The sequence below is a fragment of the Daldinia caldariorum genome (assembly GCF_022478825.1).
Source record: "Daldinia caldariorum strain CBS 122874 unplaced genomic scaffold F4812scaffold_21, whole genome shotgun sequence".
Taxonomy (NCBI): domain Eukaryota; kingdom Fungi; phylum Ascomycota; class Sordariomycetes; order Xylariales; family Hypoxylaceae; genus Daldinia; species Daldinia caldariorum.
In genome coordinates, this window is record NW_025953057.1 from 154,441 (window position 1) to 175,247 (window position 20,807).

Sequence of the window (20,807 nt, forward strand, 5' to 3'; positions counted from 1 at the left end):
CGCCGTCCACACCAACACAGTCCGCAAAAAGAGAGAGTCATACTCACAAATCCTACTATGAAGGTTATCATCTCACTTCTTGTCGGCGCCTTGGGTGCCGTTAGCGCTGCAGTTGCTGGTGTGAAAGATGTGACATTGGTAACCTCCCCGTCCGTGCTATATCTAGTTACTAGTAACGGCTCGTGCTAACGGTTTAACCTATAAAGGACGAGGTTGGTGATCTCAACACCTCCTTCCCTCTCCCTCCGGGATACACTGCTGTTCCCTTTTCCATGGACCTTGTTCTTGAGCCCGGCGGTGAGCCGATGACTTTCAATGGTACGGTCACGGTAAGCTATGCCAATCTGAAGGATGTGATCCATACGTGGCATCTAATGAACTGCAGGAAATCCTTGCACAGGTCCAGAGTATCAAGCCTGACTTCACCTGGGAGAACTCTGGGTCTGCCACAACCTCAGTCGAGGAGAGATCCAAGTTCAAGCGAAGCAAGGTAAGCACTCATGATAACATAAGGCAAGCATATGGTACTAATTGACCTATTACTAGTCGAAAATCCTTTGCAACATCCCCGGCTATTCTGTTGGTCTGCGATGGGCAGTTTTGAAAGGTTACGACTACTTAAAGAACCTCCACCAACCTTGCAAAGTTGATGCTGGTCCCAGGAAGTGCTCTGTAATCTATTGTGAGGCCGGCACTTCGATTTGGATGTGCAATGACAACACGACCCCTATCAGCCGAGACTGCGACTACATCGCCACTTACGCCTTAGACATCATTGCTGCCGAAAATTGCCAGACCCCGGGACCCACGGGAGCCGGGGTTTGGACTAATGGGCAGGAGTTCGACACTGATAATTTTAACGTCATTGCTGCTGGTGGTGGTTGCAATTGAGCTTCACTTGAACCAGGCTGTATAGATGCAAGTGGTTAAAATCTTCTCTGCGGTATTACCGCACTGGACTCATTCTTTTGGTATCCGTTGCCAGAAGTCAGATCTGAGACGACGACTAATTGTTAAAGGGGCGAGCAAGTTACTGTTAGAGACCCTGAATGATTTTATTCATGTATGCTAATACTTTTACCTGCCTAGCTACTGTCGCCTACGACTTGCCTTAGAGGAGTGTATCCCAAAAATATAGACTTTACCTACCAAGAGACCACCCCTTTTTTTCAAAGTATTGCGAAGCAATAGCCTACTACGTACAGCATAGGGGTACTTGCGTGGGTTTCCTTCGATCACTAAACGTAGCATGTCTGGGTCCGAGCTTCACCACATCGCAGTCTCAAGGAAGCGCTGGTGGAAAACGATGTGTGACGCTTGTGAAAGAACTGAATAAAGAAGACATGATGCGATTTAACAATTGGGAAATTCCAAGTTTATTGTTCCAGGAGATATTTCGGTACGAAAACATCAATCCAACTAGCTTTGACCGTGTGTATACTTACAAGTGCCTTTCTTTGTTCAGATTGCTGGGGTATTTTGGAAAGACTTTGTGGAGTCATTGTCTATTTCCCCCTCAGATTGGGTATTACTCAGCACTCAACACTCGAGAGGACGAGGCTCATTACGCGTCCGGTCATGAGAATACCTTGAAATGCCATTGGTGTATCTAGCCCAGGTCCATCAGGGTTTACGAACACCATTCGCAAATATGACTGTTTGGCACTGACCCTCCATGCTGCGATACGATAGAGGACAGCTAGTCATCGATAAGCCAAGTGGCGTGACCAGATGAATATGCGTGTAGGTAGCACAGCGGCAACAAGCGCGTTACCTAGCAACGGGGACAACGGATAAAGGGGAATAAATCTCTTTAGCTGAAGCACATGCATACCTACGGGCATACGTAGGTACCTACCTAGGTATCCTAACCTATGTAGGTGGGGATTGGAACTTTGGCTCCCGGTGCCAGCTACGTACGAGGAGAGAGAGGTATTTCTCCGTACTGAGGACACAACGGGTGAGTTTAATCTCCGACGGAAGGATCCTGACCATGTGGAATGCGCCGGTTCGCTTGGACTAATGCGGTGGTACTGTGTAAGTAGGTAGCCTGCGCGGATGGATAGCTGCTTGGCGATGCGGCTCGGTGCGCCCCCCCAGGCCGTGCGACGCTGCTGAGGGAAGAGGTACAATATCTGCCTGCATCTTTCCCTGGGTACCTACCACCCAAATCAGTACCAGCGGGTAGGCCAGACCGATGCCCAGACATGAGGTCGTAACGTTCCAGAATGCTTCCATGCTTGTCTCTCGGCGTCGCCTTTACCTAGATGAACAGGGGGGTACGTAGAGGAGGACGAGCAGAAACGCGTCAATCATTTTTTTTAAGAAAAAAAGAGAAACAGGTACCTACATACCTGGTACCTAAAACTGGCGCAACAATCTTGTTGGTGGAAAGAGTGCCTAAAGTGCCTGGCCTAGACTTCGTGGTGACGTTCCCTATGCCGATATGATCTGCCGGATGTGGTTCCGCTGGATACAGACAGCACCAGATGTAACGGGCGTGCCGACATCAGTTCATGTACGCGCGTAAAGACTTACGCCCTGGATGTATGGTGGTGGTATCGTAGATAGGTAGGCTAGGTGTTGAAAGGCGTACGCGAGATTTAGCCTGGGTGAAAGTGGTGGTTACTCAAGCGGTTGGTTGTGTTCAAATCGTTGTGTTGTGATAAGTTGTTGCTGTTGTTGTTGTGTTATCGTCGGCGCAGAGCCTCAATTTTACATGTGGACGTATTTGTTAATGGATCGTGTTGGTTGCATATATTCAATAGAGCAATATTTAATAGAACAATAACACCCTCAGGCAAGTCAACTCCATCCACGTGACCGCTTACGTACACGGTTAGTGCCTAAGGCTTAGGCTTCACTTTCACTGCCTCATTGCCTCATTCCCTCATCATCTCATCTTGTCAATTTTGTCGTTTCATCCATCAGCCATTTAAGGTGACTCGGTTTTTTTTTCTCACATAAAAATAATATGTACATATTTCCTACTAGTTTCGTCTTATCTACCTCTATAAGCCGTTAGTTATTTTTATTAGAATACAGTATTCAGTTTCAAACTTCAAACTCTCTTCAATATGGCGTCAGCCCCGAAATGGCACCCGTTACCGATATTTCCTCATCTTCCTGCTCTCATGATTTCTTTACAGTATACTTCTTCGTCGTACACCCTTCACGTCACCGATCTAGCCAATGTCTGGGTAGAGAGCCTTGACAGAAAAGGTATAATATTGCGAAGCCTGCAGGAGAACACAAGCATAGATCTGAGCGACGGCGATCCTAACCAGTGGACCGTCTTTTTCTCTAAGCTTGACGCAGCTTTCGACCCCGCGTCACCAGATCACCATACTACCAGCCTTAGTTTATCCGCCTCTACCGTAGGTACCACGTCTGGGGGCGGTCTGGCTCTTTACGTCACCTGCGTCCTATCCGAACCTCTCAACCCGCTGAAGTGGCCCGTCTATTTGACGAAATGTCCACCCGTTGGCCTCGCCTCTGAGCTTGTCTTACCTCTCATCCAAGCCCATCATGCACGTACGCTGGAGGTCCGAGACCTCATAACGAGGCTCAAGGAAAAGGATGCTGTCATCACGAAGCTAGTCGACAAGCTAGAGGCCAACAAGGTCGGGTTGGAGCACGTCTTTAATTCGCTGTCTACCAAGCGCAAGCAATCCCGGGCGACTGTCGAAGAGAAGGTCAAAGGTCTGGCACCTTTCAATGAATCAGACTGGAGGTCGAGTGTCACCACGAGCCGGGAGCTTCCCCGGGATCTGCCGTCCCTGATTCAGGAGGTCTTCGCGGAAACAGGGTTACATAGCAGTGTGAACGGAGATATTTCACCATCTAGTCAGCTTAATGACTGGTGGACCAAACTGGGTTCGAAACCGACCACTGCTACCAAACCCCCGCCGAAGGAAGCCACTAGGCAGCTACGGGAGACAACTCCGCCGGATACTAGGACGACTGAAGGAAGAGATGATGACGACTTCCAAGTGCAGGCTACCCCACCTCATCTGCAGTCCATTAGGCGAAAATATGACTATTCTAAGGCTACTGGTGATACAACGGACGATGACGATAGCCCAGTAGCGATTCCCGATAGTCATCCCACAGTGGCTCGGGACAATCTTCGCTCCCGCATCGGTTCTGTCGGTGGGAAGAAGCTAGCCAACGACAACTCAGCTAGCCAGTCTTCTCGTACTGTCCCTATCGACGATGATGAGACTCCCTCAGAATCTGACGCAGAGCCGGTACTACCAGAGCCCCCAAAGCGGAATAATGCCCGGATAGGAACCATTGGTAAATCTAGAGAGCCGTCATCTCCACCAAAGGCATCATCTGTACCACCATCATCACTACCACCACAACCACCAAAGGACGGAGATGAAACAGCATCTGGCTCGGATCCTGAGGATGACGCCGGACCATCCAAAGCCCGGTCTTCCTCGCCTGTCCCTACTGAGAGGAAGAGGGTCGGGCTGGGTCGAATAGGCGGGAAGCCTAAGACTCGAGTGACACCGGAGCCTCCTGAGGAACCGAACGTGACATCCCCCCGGATAAGAAGTCCTCAAGCTGCTACGAGCCCTGGCAGGCCTGCGAGTCGAAGGATTGGAACCATCGGGACGAGAGCTGATGCGGATGGCAAGAGATACCGACCATCGTCTCCCGTACCCGCACCAGAACCTGAAACGGAAGAGCAGAGGGCAGAGCGCAGGCGGGCGGAACTAGCGAAGGAACTTGAACGGAAAGCTGCTGCACCGACAAAGAAGAAGAGAAAATTCTAATTCGCCTTGCGAACTGATACCGTTCTGAATGGATATCCATAGTGGTATCTCGCTAAGATTGGATCGGACATACCCAGACGACACTACACATCAGACATTCAGGGCCTCCCGACTGCTCTCCTCAGAACGTATATTATGTTACGACTCCATTGTTAACTATCACTATACCCCTGTATATAACTGCATTATACCCGATTCAAACCGCTAAGAGGATCGCGACTACTGCCTTAAGTTTTTTCTTTTCTGGACCCAAAGGAAGCGGTCGACTTGTAGTTATCTCGTAAATCTTTCCCAAGGCGGACTGGTACACATAAAGAGAGCAAGGGAGACACGAAGTCAAACCAAGTTTGTGATAGAGTTGTACAGGTGAAGAATTAGGTAAGAAACTATCTACTAAACTACCGTTCTATGGATCAAGAGGTAGTATACCGATCCGTATACTCGGTATCATCGCCCATCCCTCGACTAAATATAGACAACCCAGCCTTCTCGTTCGACGCGGAATAGGACCTATAGAGATTATAGTGGAAAGAGAAGAGAAATCTTCTAGGTAATAGGTATAGGCATAGTAGTCTGCGACTAGACGCTATACCAGTTCAAGGAGGTCAAATTGGCCAATAAGTATTATTAAATAGGCGTACGCGTATGCGGTCTGTGGTTTAGGTACGTTTTAGATATATACTAGCCTGTCCCACTTCAATACCGGTGTGTACGCAAGATGAAAATCTACAAGTAAGGGGAATGGGGATATAATCCCCCGCGAAAATACGAGAATAGGGTATAGTCTCTTTCGATGGCAACTTGGCGAAAATAAGCCTTTCATTTCCTAAAGAGATTCTTCGGGACGCCCTTACTAGTAACCCACTAGTTAGGCGTTATACCTATCCTACAGTACAGTATATTATGTATAGTATGTATTGTATGTAGGTATGTATGACGGTGACCGCGACTAGGTACCTCGTAGTCTATTTTATCCCCGCAAGTCTTTTCTTCTTTGCCGTTGAGAGGTAACCGGCGTTCACATATGTTGCTTTACGTCTCACAGTATTATTGCCTTACGTAGAGGGCTATCATGGGGTAGATGGGGGGGTACTGTGGGAAAAAATCAGGATATCCCATGCGATTGTGAGCGGATACCGATGGTAAACATCGCAGCTCCTGCCGTCGATCATCCATGTAACAAGCGGACTAACTATCTGCCTCATGTACCTGGGTGGGCAGTTAGTCGTTCTGCCAAACTCGATGCAGATTTCTTTCGATGAACTGCAATAGGTTAGGCCAGGATATAGGTACCTATCTAAACTTAGGGTAGGGTAGGGTAGGTGGAGATATTGTACATCTGCCAAAACCCATCGGTACTTCGACAACCTGGTACGGGTCGATTGGACGAAGTAGCAGCCATGTACTAATACTACTTACTCCCCTTCACGAAGAAGTTGAGGGAAATTGAGGCCTCTAGACTGAGAGGGGATTAGTCGACGTTGCACGAAACTGACCAGGTCCGTCTTGAATGACAGGATCCATACCTACACACTAACACTAACACTAACCTGAGGCAGCTAAGGTAAGGTAAAGTAAGTGATAGGTATTGTACAGGACATATCTCTATATGGTGCGTAAAAGGATGGGCATGGGAAAGCTATACAGATGCTGAACTAACAGAGACCGAGAGAGATGGGAAGAGGAAGAGAAGGTAAGGTGTTGCACGCAACCCTGCCTCTGACCGGAAAACCTCGTTCCGCTCGCGTCTCTTCTCCCTATCAGTTTCCAGGAAAATAAAAAAATAGCAATAACTTCTGCTCTAGCTAACCTATCTACTGTAGAGGCTTGGTGTTAGGGTGGCATTGCCATCTCAGAAACTTTCGGCATCTATTAAGCCACCTACCTAACCTACCTGCTACATGTACCTGGTATGCATTGGGTATGCATGTACGCGTCCGTAGGCTCTAGTTTAGGTATGTATGTATGTATGTATGTATGCATGTATGTGCGACAAAGTAACGAGATCACCCCCATCCTAAGCTCGTTGCGCGCTTGAATGGGGGAGGGGGGGCGCAATGCAAGAGCTACGCGCTGTCAAAATCGCGCACGGGTTGGGACTGGGGCTGGGCTGGGGAAACGATGACTACCTAACCTAAGGTACCAGGTAACCTAGGCCCTATAAGAGGAGTCCCGCGCGACGTTTTCCCGGTTTATCCCAAGGCTAATTTGGGGCTGTTTTGAGAGCCGAGCATGTATGTAGATGGCGATCTGAACACCCCCCCTATCCCTACTGTTAGATACTTAGCCCGTAGGGTATGGCTTCCCAGTCGGTGGACGTAGGTAACGTTGGGCATTAGCTTGACGACTCACGAGATGCTTTGCTGAGAAGAAGGTTCCCTGTCGTAGGTAAAGGTAAGTAAGTATAAGAAACCTCGAATAGATACTTGAGACCGGGCAATGGCGACCGTTTCCTGCTGGTGGGTCGGTACATCTGCCGATGGTGCACAGGAACGGTTGTCCTTATGGGCACCATTATATTAACTGGAGGTTCTGGTCTAGATTTACAAGCGCAGTACGTGCGTATGTAAGTGGGTAACAGCGACGATGGCGATGGACTCTATTCACGGAAACCCACAATTTGGTGATCATGCCTTCTGCTTAACTTGTCTATGCGTTTACAAGAGTGGTATGACTAGTAGTATCGGGTGGTGGTTACAAAAGTCGGTCCCGGAATAGAGATACTTCTCGCCGTAGGTACCTAGTCAACGGGTGTTCTTCTAGTTACGAGTCTATTATCATGCTCAGGGGTCCCTAACGGTTAGTTAGACGCTAATTATGGCCCTGAAATCTCCAACAGAGTGAGGCATGCGAAGCCTGTCCCAGTTCCCCCATGAGCCGCCAGGTCGGCCCTTTTAGTACCTTACCATATACATGCCACCAGACACCTCCTTACATAAGGGCGTAATTAGTACATAGAGAGGGGACCACCGAGAAGCTTTTGCCAGGAACCCCAGGTGAGAGAGAAGGCAGTTGGCAGTCAGCCCTTCGCTAGACGCTGCTCCGTAGACGCTGCTTCGTGCAACTTGCCTCAAGGCTACACTCGAAGCACTACTGAGCCACCCCACGCGGCCCCTCAGACAGGCTATTTCACGTCCCTCCCAGGGACCCAATTACTAGGCTTAGTGGGAGGTGCAAAAGAGCGAGGAGACGAGTAAGCCTTTTACGTTAGGTAACAGAGACGAATCAGGGTTTCTACCAGAGAATTTTTCGGCACATATAGACGAGGCTAGTCACACATGTCATGGACATAACATGACTTGATCTTCTGCGCTCCTACTTCAAGTTGCTACACCGCAGATTGGATGGGTTATTAGAATGCAGAAACAAGATAATAAGCCTCTACCAACATATGTCTGCTTGGGTTTCGCCAGGGACCAGCAGAAGTGGATTGTTGGGACAAGGCAAATGGATAGGAACAATGGTAACATACAGACGGTGATAGGCGCGGGTTTACCTAGCGCTCAAGGAATATTGCCAGAATAGATATTACGATGATACTGGGTATAGGTACCTAAGATTACAAAGGCGATTAACCTATGTGTATATCAGGTAGACATCTACAGAGAACCATGAATGTCATTACATTAACATACCTAGCTAAGTACGTGGTTTTGGAAGTTGTTGGTGATAGTATCGCAGATAAAGCCTTGGATACCTACCTACCTTAGCCCAGTTCTGCGCGAAGAACATTGAAGTATCAACACCTACTTTGCCTCTATTGTGGAAGAACCCGTTCCGTGCCATAGCGAATAGGACACAAGGCGTATCCAGCATCGGCTAACACGTCAGTGCGAAAGCCACCTCGTGTTCTGTCGGGTTGACTTGCCAATCCGATAGCAGGATGTTAAACAGTGAAGCACAGGACCTTGATGGTCGTCTAAGTAAGGCGAACATCTCGATGCATGGAGTTATACGCACAGCCCTAGAGCTAGCTTTCAGTGTTGGGATCACTTGGCTATATTTACCGCGTTAGTTTCAAGCTAAGACGTCGTAACATTAGGTAGGGAAAGCAGGCCATCTACGTTGGGAACGCTACTAGAGGCAAGTATGCATAGCGAAATATGCCTAGGTGTCGCCAGTGATCGGACAATATACTGAAAAGCTTACTTTTATTCGCATATTTGAGCTTTGAAGTTTTACTTTTAGCTTCGGGACGCTGTAAATCAGTCACGGACCGTCCCTAAAGCATTCTTAGCCGTATACCTGCGGATACACCACTGCGCAAGGCATTCTGAATTGATGTCTAGCCCAAATTACCTGAACAAGTAAACATGAAATTAAACTTAATATAGTCCGGGTTATATTTCTACCTAGGTAGGTAGCCACTTATTTGTGTTGAAATAGGGCGATATGGACTTCACTCTCCGTAAGAATAGGAGATAGACAGGAGAACCAAGGGATCACAGAACACTTGGTCATAGCCAACCCTAGGGTTCATCATGCAATAACACTACTATACTATAACTAACCATTCGTCCTCGTCACCCTTGAATCGCACATGAACATGTATAGGTCGGTGCCTCGCGCATTAGTGGTGATTTCGTAGGGGTAGCCAAGGTAGCACGCGCCTATTAGTTCCTTTCGCGTCTCTGGCTAGTGCTTCTCATATCTCCCCTACAGCACCGAGGGACCTACCCGCTGCAGAAGAAGAGGAAAAAGAAGCGCTAGGGATCGTGGAAGGGGAGTAGTTATGCGGTTATATATGTAGCACTAGAGTTAACGGCCCGACTTGATGGTCGAGTTACCTACCTTTTGATTTAGGATACAGCAGCCAACACTAGCAGTTTACATACCCGGCAGAAACTAGCGGTGGTATTTTATTGAACATCGTGGTACCTACGAGCCTGGCCCTATATCGTCGTCGATTGAGACTGTCGTCAAAGTTAGGCACCTAAGATTAGGTAGGTAGGTAGGTATACTAAACGAATAAGAGATCGATTGATCGAAACTTAACTTGAAGCTATAGGTATAGTAGACTTAAATCCTCAAAATCTGATGTTATAAAATCTTACTGTGTCTTAACTCGGTACCGTAGACAATGGAGACGCGATGCTGTTTGAGGAAGTAGATGTGTGGGAAACTGGGTTTTTGAGCCCGTATCGAGGAAGCCAAGAACCCCTAAAAGACAGCCACCTAGCTGAAGAGCACCCATCGGACAGGTCGTCTGAGGCAGAGTACAAGCGACCAAAAAATGAGGGCAGCGAACCCAAAACTAAAGGGAGAAGGGGGGAAAACCGTTCCCAGCTGTGGTACGTCGAACGGGCCACGACAGATGTCATCGAGAATTGAGGTTACATTAGCGATCGCGGAATTATGGAATTATACATTGCAAGACAGGTTGTCGCTAAGTGCAACAAGTGTAATATCACCATCTGACTAGGAATACATGAATGAATACCAGGTAGGTATATGCACCTAGGTAAAGCTTTTTTGAACACTCCGTGCTCTACGTTCCAGTGACGGCGAATACACGTAGGGATATGCATCTAATACCACTTTGTTCACCCAGCACCCGGGGATCTTCCAGCTTCGAACCGGAAGAGAACCAAAAAAAAAAAAAAAAAAGGTTGCATAGATACGGCCTTAAATTGCTCAACTGGTCATCACGCCCTATGCGCGATGGTGTAGCACAGATATGCGCCGGAATGCCCTCACACCATTACAACGCGACCGTACAAGGCGATGTGTCGAATTTTAATGCTACCTACCTATATTAAGAGATAACTGTTCGTGGCCCTAATGTACCACCTTAACGGTACCTACTCCGAAACCCGGACGATAGGTACCTCGTACGCTTCTTGGTTAGGTACTTAACTAACCTAACCTAGGAGATTACTTTGTTTATTTTCCATGGTGTTCACATATCCGAGACCTGAGCCGCGTCTTCAAAGACACGGAAAGGAGAGACAACTCGCGGCTCTGTACCTAGAGGTAGATAGGTATGTATTAGTAGCATTAGCGTCGCAAAAAGCGGGAGATAAATTCTAGAAAACCCAACAATTCTACGATCGTCAACAACAGGAACCAACAGCTGAGAGAATAGAGAGAACAAAAAAAGACGCATCCCAATGGGAATCAAAATGAAACATCACGAAGCAAAGAGGCAGGTCAGTCCGCGTCGAAGGACCAGAAATAGGCAAGTGGTAAGGACCATAAGGTTAGGTACCCAGGCGAAATGTTCCAGCGACCCGGTTCTCACAAAAAGAAAAAAAAGGTTCCGTGGAATCCTCTTAGATGTGACGGATGTACGGATTTGTCAATCGGTAAGGTGAGACAGGTCAGTTTCCCCAAGCATCGAAATCGAGATAATGCAAGAGACTGACTTGGGCTACCTACCCAACGCAAAGAGCGCGTGCGGTGTGCGTGTCGCCTGGGACGGCCTTGCCGACGTCCTTTTGGTATGAGAAAATACATACATACCTACCTACCGCCTGACATGCCTACTACCTACTACCTAAACCTAGAGCCGTGGACCTGGCCTGGCCTGGCCTGGCCCGTGGATTGGGGACTGGGTCCTACATTGGGTACGCATGGGTGTCGTTGCTGGGTGTCGTCGTGTGAAATGAAATATGATAGAACTACCTAGGTAGATACGGGGGAGATAGATTGGTGTTGCCATTGCCTATTACCTTAGGTAAATATGAAATCTCATAGGTTCCAGGTTCTTCACTTTTAAATGCTGTAACCCCTATCGCTTAAGGGAATAGATCTTCAAATCGAAATCGAAATGGAGGTTTTTGGTCATACAATGCCAGGTAATAAATATCCACATAGGTACCTAGGCAGATAAATGCGATCACTTCTCTGTTTTGTTTTGTATAGCGTTAGGAAGGCTCCTTTTATGGGGAGTAAGTGACGATCGCTGCATATGAAGCATGCCTATGTACCTAACCTGACGTAGAAGAAGCGCAATAGGTATCCGTCGGAGCTCCCGCAGTAGCAGCATGTCCGTGCTGTACTAGTATATCTCATTATGTACATAGAAGTTAAGACGATGTAGCCATGACCATATCCCCTATCCATCCCCTAGGAGTGCTATGAAAAGTATTTGAATGCTACGATACCCTCTTTTGTCATCACTTCTCTTAGACTGTTTAGAAGAACAAAACAGGAATACGAGCACCTAAGAAGTAGGCATTGTAGTGCGATAATAATTAGAAATTTTAGTCACATCAATAAGTTCAATCCCTTGTCTCATCTCCATCGGAGTACTGCACCTTGGTGTCTATGATGGAAAGTATTTCGCAGACAATAGCAATAAGGAACTATCACCATACCTTTTACTATGCTCTAGCATGGATTCACAGAGTATCAAGGTGGAATGGCTTCGCACGTAGTTGTACCACTCTCTTCTACCACCTTGGGTACCTACCTTGTAAGAATGCCAGCTTTCTGCCGCAAGCATACCAGGTACTTTTCTATGACTCTTCGGCATCGTCAGGTGTTCTTTCTTAGTTTCTTTGATGTCACGATATTATTAGCTACCTCTCATCCGTCTGTGCGCCTGTCATGTGTATTAGGTAAATAAAGCGTTGCGTGTGGGTATCGAATAATCTTCTCCGTCACCCGCCCGCAAAAAGGTACAAGACGCAACAACCAATCTGCCTAGGTGATACCTAGTAACTACCTACCTACGTAGAAACCAGCTAGCTAGTGATGTAAGCTAACTAAGAAAACTGCCTACATTAAGTAGTTTTTGACAATGCTGAAACTGTCGTACCACCTTGAACGTGGTAAATAGGAGGTATTTTAGTCTGTTCTTCCTAAGTCGTTTAAGACACACCGGTTTTACAAGAACATGTATATGTGGAGGAATTCGAGATCCACTCTGGGGAAAAAAGGGGGGTTGTAAGGTTGTAAGAGAAGCAGTGATACCGCTCCCCACGATGCGGTGATTCCCTCCCGATATTTTCTCCTCAGTTGACCGGTCGAGCTAATACGTACCTAACACTGAATGGAAGTAAAGGCGGAGACTGTGGGTAATACTAACAACAGAAGAGACATGACAGTATATGGATGACCCTGGAAGATGTCATCGTACGAATAAAATTTGCGTGCATGTGGTATACGTAGTAAAAGTCAATTGTGCTCTGCGCTTGGTGGCCAGTATACTCTGTGGTAGCTGGGAGAAAGTTCCATGGGCATGCTTCCTTCTTCTCTCAGCCTAGCGATATACATTCCTACCTAAGGTAGAGATGTAGGTACAGACACGCTTCTAGCCAGCCAGTCAACCCGCCAGCAAGGCAGACAGCTTCAAGCACGTACTATGTCGTACAGCCCGGTCGAACCAAGTGGGTAACCCGCTCAGGAACTCGGTATATCGTCAAGCGGCCACGGATCATGTATGATGCCTACTAGACTTACAAGCTAGGTAGGTTGCTGCGAGGTATAGAAGATGAACAGAGGAGACGCATGGCCTCTCGTTACACACCGTGCTTTGATGTATGCGCAGAAAATTAGGGGTCCCACCCAACTTCAACTTTTCAACACACGCTGCGGCACATACTAACTTGTCGAGGTTGTCTTCGTACGTTAGACGCAGGTGAATACTATGTACATGAATAAGACTGCGTACCTAATCAAATAATGCACACTTCCTACCTAGCTGATAGTCGTAGGTATACAAAACATGTGCGAACATAGTATATAGTGCTCCAAGTGTAAGTTTTCCCCATCCTCATTGTGCTACAAACCCCTTCCCGGCCACGACTCCACCAAAAACCCACCGCGTAGATGAACCACGATGGAGTCGGGCGCGGCAGCAGGACAGATTTGAGGCATTTTTTCGAGGTAAGTAATCCACCTACTATATTTCTCTATTCATCTGACTTCAGCTACGTACCAAATCCCCATTCTCGAAGCCAGAACATGACCTCGCTCGCCCCTCTTTTCACGTCATTTTTTCCCCCGCGAGCGTGTGCACTCTAGACGAGGCCGGCGGTTTTGGAATAATGGCTGTGCGCCATACCTAGGTAGGTACCTTGGATACCTGATACCTATAGCTACTGTGTGTTGATGTAGTTAGAAGAACACTATAACTAGTACCCATATATACCTAATCCAAGCTACCTGCACAGCTATATCTTCCTAGCCGCCTACTTAGGTAAGGTATGGTAAATATCTACTGTGCCCCTTTTATACCAAACACAGTGTCTACTAGACTAACCACCCAGAAACGCCTACCTACCTAGGTACCTAAACAGCGACAGGATGTTCTAATCATGAGTTAGATCATCGCCTAAGAGTTTCACTCCTTACTAAGTCAGTCAGAAGTTGAGTCTAAACGATAGACCGTTAGGCATTTTTTCTCACCACCTCGTGGATACACTAGCTTCTATCACAAGGATCAACCGCAAATCTTCTTCAGTTGAGTAACAGGTACCGTACCTTAGTTTGAGGAGATAGGTACAATACAAAAAGGTTGCCCGACCTATTGTGTAACCGACATCTCACGACGAAAAGGTACCTATCCAGTTATACAGTACAATCTGCACCCAACCCACTTCCTCTTCACGGATAAGAACAGCAGCTTATTGGCCCGGAGAACGTTGCGTGCGCACTGCCCAGGTGGGCTTCTTTTTCGGTTTCTTCTTTCTTTCTATCTTTAATTCTTTCTTCTCATCCAGACCTACACCGCCGCAAATCAGAGCCGCGAGGGGAGCCTCGTGGGGATATCAAAGCGTAGGGAGTCTCTTCTGTACGGGTCCCGCCATCCAAAAAAAAAAGTGAAAGAAAAAGGCTATACTAGGGGAAAGGGTCCGTGACTCTAAAAATCCTAATCTAACCTAATTCATTCATTCATGAATTTATGTAGGTACGGTAGGTATATATATATGTAGGTACAAAGAGCCAGCCACTAATAAGCGCCCTGGCGGCATCCAATGTCTGAAGTAATGTAACGCCCATGTGCCTATCATGATCAGACACAGCAAGACGGTCTCATGACTGCAAAGGCATAAAAAAAGTTTCAGAATAGAATAACAGGTACCTACCTAAAATAACCCCACGGAATTATACCTATCACCACTTGAAGTCCCGTGTCTCACTTCATCCCATCCCATCCCACGAGTTCTACGCATACTATCATTTACTAACCTTCGCGTCCCCCACCCTTGAAACCCAGACAGACAGACAGACAGATGAAGGTACCTACCTAAACTAAACTAAACTAAACTAAACACAAGCTAAAGGCAAGTAGTTAATCAACTGAAGTTAAAATTGAACTGTCGTATATCATCCCGAAGTCCACGCGACAGCCATGAGACCAGGAACCGCAAACGCAGCAACAGCGGGCCAAACTCGGTCTTACCCTACCTTGTCTACCTATCCGCCTACCTAGCACCTATCTGCTCTACTTTACCCTACCTCTCTAGTCTGCAGCCCTGTGACATATTATTATCTCGGGATCTTCCTCTAGGTTAAGTGCTTAGCTACCTACCTACCTACCTACCTAACCTTAGGTACCTACCTAAGCTAATCCTCCCCCTTCCCCTTCCCCTTCCCCCCGCCCCCAAAGAAATCCGGGGGAGAGACATACGCCAAGCAGCCAATCAGCCTAATTGCCAAGGCATCTCTACCTACCTCCTATGTATGTATCTATCAAGGGAACAAAAGGGGAAGGGGGGAGAGGGGATTAATTTTATTCCCGACTTGTTCTAGTCTTGTTCTATTACCTACCTGGGTAGGTACCCAGATGAAAGGAAAAGAATGATGATCATCCTATGCATATTGGACAATAATAACACTGTGTAAGCTTCTTCTTCTTCTTTTTGTTGTTGGTGGCTGAAAAAAAACCATGTTATTTCTTTATCTTGTTTCAGTCCAGTCAGTCCAATCCAGTTCAGTCTACCTACATATTACACGCGATTAGCGCCTTGACTACCTAGGTACTCTAACCTAACCTAACCTAACCTAAGCACAAATCAGGAATGCCGAAGTCGACCGCGAACAGACATCTCAGTCTTTTTTTTTTCTCGTTTTCCTTTCCTTCCCTTTCGTTTCCTTTTGACAACAGCCTCGTTATGGAAAATGCGTGTTGGCTAGCTTCGTATGAACCGCGCGCAGCCAATATTCTGCAATACCCGTTCTGCTGGTTCGCATTAGATACCTGGTAACTGGTTACTGGTAGGTTGGTATGCACCTAGCCCAGGGTAATTATTGGGTTAGGTAGTAGGAAATTTGCTGTGCCTGTGCCATCATTATGAAGTGGTAGCTAGGTTGGGTAACTACAGTACCATCAAGTACAATACCTACTATTACACTTAATACTACATATCAACTCTTCCCCCCCCCTGTCCACAAGAACCTCCTACCTTAGGTACCTACCTAGGCCCCAAAAGTCCAGCCCAGTCTGCAGAGGCCGTCGTCCAGACAAATGCAGCATACGAGTGCTCAATCTCAATCTCCTAGTTAATTATAGTACGTAGTAAGTTATTAGCGGCAGTTCAATGTAGTGCAGTGCAGTGTTAGTCAACAAATACGATGACACAATAGGCACAATGGGCATTGTCCAATAACCGTACTATGCCCCATTGTACGATACAATGCACTAAGCCTCCGGTGCCGAGGGCATCAGCGAGGATACCCCCCTACCGTGTCGTTTCGTTTTTGGAAACCCCCCCTTCAAGATTAAACCTGCCTGTCAACCAATCTGCCTCCTCCTAAGGGGGTGGTGGGTACAATTAAAAGCGGACTAGGCTAAATCCAGATTTGACCTGGCTAAACCTGGTAAAAATCATAGAGTGGAACGCTGGCCAGGTATGAAGAACGGTCTAAGACTGGGCACCCCCTCACCAACGCCGTCGATCTCGGACCCGGCAATCTGGATAAGGGAGGAGCCACTTAACCTAGTTTGGACGGGTAGTCCACTCGCTAGCCAATGGCAGGGTCAATGGCAAGTGACATCTCATACCGTACTGTAGAATATGCAGAACAAAAAAAATAAAAAAATAAAAAGTCGGACACATAAAGGCGACTTCAAAATAGAAACTCAAGTGGCTTGGATTTGTTGGAGTATTTTCGCGTACTGAATCTAGGTTGCACAACGATATGGAATAGGCGCACCCACTCCATCACCTCGTACCTCCCATCCCATCATTGCTCTCCCCTTTCCATAACTAGCATAGATTGGTCTATGTGGCTCAGCGCTTAAAGCACTATGCTACCAATCCAAAAACAACGCAACGTAGCGGAAATTCCTCTCCTACTCCCCCTAGAAGGCGACTCATCATACCATACCCTATGTCCCTAAGGTGACGAAATATCGAGAATTGACCACAGCCGATTGTGAAAAATCTCGCGGCGTGAAAATATGTGACATGTGGTATTCACGTTTCAGTCGCCCGGGCCCCTTAACACCGCGCACCCCTCTAGATATTCCGTAGCAAACGTCTTTTTTGACTGAGACCACTTCCTCCCGCCCGAATGTCTCATGCTCTCATGAAGAAAACATGAATCGTGAAGTCAAAAAATGCGTTCCGGTGGTGTACAAAGACAGAAAAAAAAAAAGAAAAAAAAAGGAACGCGACGAGGTATTCAGAGAAAATATGGAAAAGGCAGCGCGAATGATATAAACATATGCCGACGGTCCTATGGCAAGAGGCATCTAAAAAAGGAAATGAAAGTAAGAAGCCAAAAGGGTAGCTGACGACCGTTTAAGACACAGCCTTCTGTCTGATGGATAAATCTTGCACAGTAGTATTCTCTCCATACTACAAGCAATCCACGTCATTTTCAGTTCCGAGTCGAATAATTCTGTATCCGTAGAGTTGGTTCGTATCATCTACCTACCTAGTTGCGTAATGATTGGTAGGCGATAGGCTCGGAGATCCCAGGGGCGCACTTAGGGATATTCGGATGATCTATAGCTCGCATTCGGTTCCGTGACAGTGGTATGCCAACTAAGACTCGTAGGTACTGTTCGCAATGATGTGTTATCCGCCTGGCTATGTCGTACAAGTAACTCCCCTTCTTCTCCATGTAGCGTAAAAGGCACCAGGAAAACCTCTCGGTAATAAGAGATAGGTAACAAGGCTCCGTGCGGTGTTAAGTCTGAAAATATTGCTTTTCCACACAAAACAAGGGTTGGTCCACCCGGTCTAGCTTCTGTTTTGTTTTCTTTTCTTTTCTTCTTTTCTTTTTTTTCTTTTCCTTTCCCGGGGGATCAACTGTTGGCTTCCAATAAAAAAATGGCAGGCACTAATTCCCCAATTAGAGTCGGCTTTTTACTGAAACTTGTGGTTCCTATTGTTGGAACTGATTGCCTGGCCCCGGTTGGTATAAATAATGCATCGGAATTCTATTGCTGCGGTTGTCCTCTGTGTCTTCAAACAACGGATGGAAATCTGAGTGCATCGTTGACGACAGTCCTTGGCTTCCTTGAACGTTGATGGCTGCTTGATGACCTGGGAATAGCCCTTCCACGTTGTTGAGTGTGTACATGTTATGATGACTCGCCTGGCTGTACTGAGGTACGTTAGGTCCAAAGGAGAATTCGTGGCTTGCATTATCCTCTGGCAATACCATCGATTGCATTGCATTCGACTCTAGTATCATTCTCTCGTGACCGTGACCAGGAGGTGTCATCGGTTCGCCTCTTGTATGGCTAGGAATATGGGTAGGAAGAGAATAATGCATCCCCTCGTAGGCAGCGTTCTGCATCTGCCCCGGAATATTTTGAACATTGTTTTCAGGTGTGAATGCAGAGCTCGTATTTTTTCGGCATAGAATCGCTCTCTTGCTTGCTGCCGCCTTTTTCCCACCCTTACGACCCGACATTGCTCGGGCCGATGCATGGGCATTCGTCCGTGAAGAGCTTCTAGATTTTGAGTGGCGATTAGAAGTTCCCTTGCTGCGGTAGCGCGTAGTACTCTGCACGCCACCAACGGCCCATTCTTCCAGAACCCATTGTGATATCTTTTTTGCCTCTCCTGACCCATTTAGAGGGTCATCGGAACTCGCTTTTCGTTCGCGTCTGACAAATGCCTTTTTTGATGAGAATGGTTAGTTAGTTACAAACCCAGCTATTAAGTTTAAAATATCAAGAGTATTTTCATCAGTAGCAAAGATGCTCAGATAGGCTAATCGCTGCCGTAAAGTTATGCGAATAGATCATGCAAGACTTACCTGGTTCATGCTGAGATTGTGCCGAATACTGTTCTGCCACCCATTTCGCCTGTTGCCCTTGTCTGTCTTTTCTTTATCCGTATTCTCGCGGAACCACTGATAGATCTCCTGTAGCGTCATTGCGCGCGTACGTCGGCTCATGAAAGCCTGGTGGATTAATTGTGCGTAGGGGCCATCTACCTTCTCCGACTCTTGCTCGTTTTCCTCAAGTCCTTGGCCAGGCTCTTGCGAACTTTCATCCTGACTATAGGAAGTGTACGATGCTTCCATGCCTTGCTCCGCCTGGGGTGATTCACTTTGAGTGACGGCAGCTAGGTTAGACTCCAGATGACTATGAGCAGCGGATAGCATCTGGGGTTGTGACATAGCACTGGTAGTTAAGTTGGCTGAAGAACAATTGTTGCTCTCATACACAGAGGCCGCCATCTGGGAATGAAGTTGTTCCTCGTGCGGCAACTGATGGCAACTTCCCATGTTGTAAGTGGACATATTGTCCGATTCCTTGAAGAATATCTGATGTATTCTAATATGCTGGGCTTCTTGCGGCGACCAGCTCCTGGGACTAGCACTCGATGAAGGTCCCGAGCAGGACACGATAGGCTGAATACCGCGACTGCCGCTCGCAGGCGAGCCTTGATAAGAGTAATTGTCGATGTCTTCTTCACAGGTTGTAGAAGGCGGAGTAGGCCAAACACCTTGTGGTGAAGAACTTGCCGAACGAATTTGGGGATTCTGGTACGCCGGGACCGACGTGTTAATTGTCATAGGGAACAAAGCTGAGGACGAGGCTTGTTGTTGGGCCTGGTGGCCCACTTCAGTAACCTGTGCAGCTGGGGAGGGAATAAAGTAAGAGTCTACGCTGGGAAGATCCGTCGAGTTGCCCGTTGATTGTGTTGCGCAGTTTCGTCTTTGGTTAGTCGCTTCGTTGCAAGAGGGTAAATAGTTGACGGGCAAGCCGTCAGGATACCTTTGCTGCATTCCGGCAAGTCCAAGACGTTGTCGACTAAAGGAGTCAGACTTGGCTCACGTCGCAGCGATAACCAACGAAAGCGAGTAAACAAAATCAAATCAGAAGGCCTAATCAATGCGAAGAGGCGTCGAGCGTGTGTATGTTTTCCTAGAGGAATACAAGTTTGAGTATAGAATACTTAAAGAAGATGGCGAGGTGGAGGTAAGAAAGGGATGTCTAGGTGTATATGTAGGAGATGAAAGAGGTGCGTAAGTAGGTAGATATGTATGCAAGTTAGGCACCTTGAGAGGGAGGTAAGTAGGTAAGGTAAGATAAGTATGCGTGTAGGCGAGTCCCAAGGTTGAAGTTGAGTCTTTTTTGTCTTTTTATCTTCTTGTTATGCGGACGAGTTGGAAGAAGTATGTATGGGAGTATGTATGGAGCATGAAGACTTTGTGCAAGATGGATGGGCACTCGCAAGTCAATGTACCTAAGACCTAGGGTACGTATATTCGTACATGTATTCCAAGGTTGAGTTCCAATGGAAATACCTAGAGGTACAGTATGAAGATAAGTACATGTACGTAAAGAAGGTACGGTAAGGTAAGGTAGCTAGCTACCTAGGTACTATGTGGAAAGGAAGGTGTTCCAAGGTCCCGGGGGGTGGGAATCGTTAGGTACCTCTCTACCTACCTAACCTAACCTAACCTAAGGTGTAGGAGGTACTCCCATCAACATGAGATTAAGAATACCTACGGCCTGCATGTACTAAATAGCGGACCCATCTACATCCCAGTAGCTACCTACATATCATACAGATAATCTAGTAGACCCCAGACCGGTGGCACCTGCCCAGGTGCTGGTTACCTTAGGACATGTACTCTGGTACCTATGCAAGTTGGTACATG

General features: G+C 47.1%; 3 protein-coding genes across 3 annotated transcripts; 2 read left to right on the forward strand and 1 right to left on the reverse strand.

The window, feature by feature from the left end:
- Nucleotides 1-57: 57 nt before the first annotated feature.
- F4812DRAFT_468118 (uncharacterized protein) lies at nucleotides 58-891 on the forward strand (the record flags this gene model as incomplete). The annotated part of the gene is made up of 4 exons (XM_047938741.1): nucleotides 58-138; nucleotides 207-329; nucleotides 386-490; nucleotides 547-891. The coding sequence occupies 4 exons, from the start codon at nucleotides 58-60 to the stop codon at nucleotides 889-891; spliced, it is 654 nt and encodes a 217-aa protein (XP_047786483.1).
- A 1,997-nt stretch (nucleotides 892-2,888) lies between these two features.
- F4812DRAFT_214703 (XLF-domain-containing protein) lies at nucleotides 2,889-5,216 on the forward strand. Its single transcript, XM_047930380.1, has one exon. The coding sequence runs from the start codon at nucleotides 3,078-3,080 to the stop codon at nucleotides 4,782-4,784; it is 1,707 nt and encodes a 568-aa protein (XP_047786484.1). The 5' UTR covers nucleotides 2,889-3,077; the 3' UTR covers nucleotides 4,785-5,216.
- Nucleotides 5,217-18,068: 12,852 nt separating this feature from the next.
- On the reverse strand, nucleotides 18,069-19,928 carry F4812DRAFT_462920 (uncharacterized protein; the record flags this gene model as incomplete). Its single annotated transcript, XM_047938118.1, has 2 exons — nucleotides 18,069-18,809; nucleotides 18,951-19,928. 2 exons carry the CDS (start codon nucleotides 19,926-19,928, stop codon nucleotides 18,069-18,071), a joined length of 1,719 nt encoding a protein of 572 aa, XP_047786485.1.
- Nucleotides 19,929-20,807: the final 879 nt, after the last annotated feature.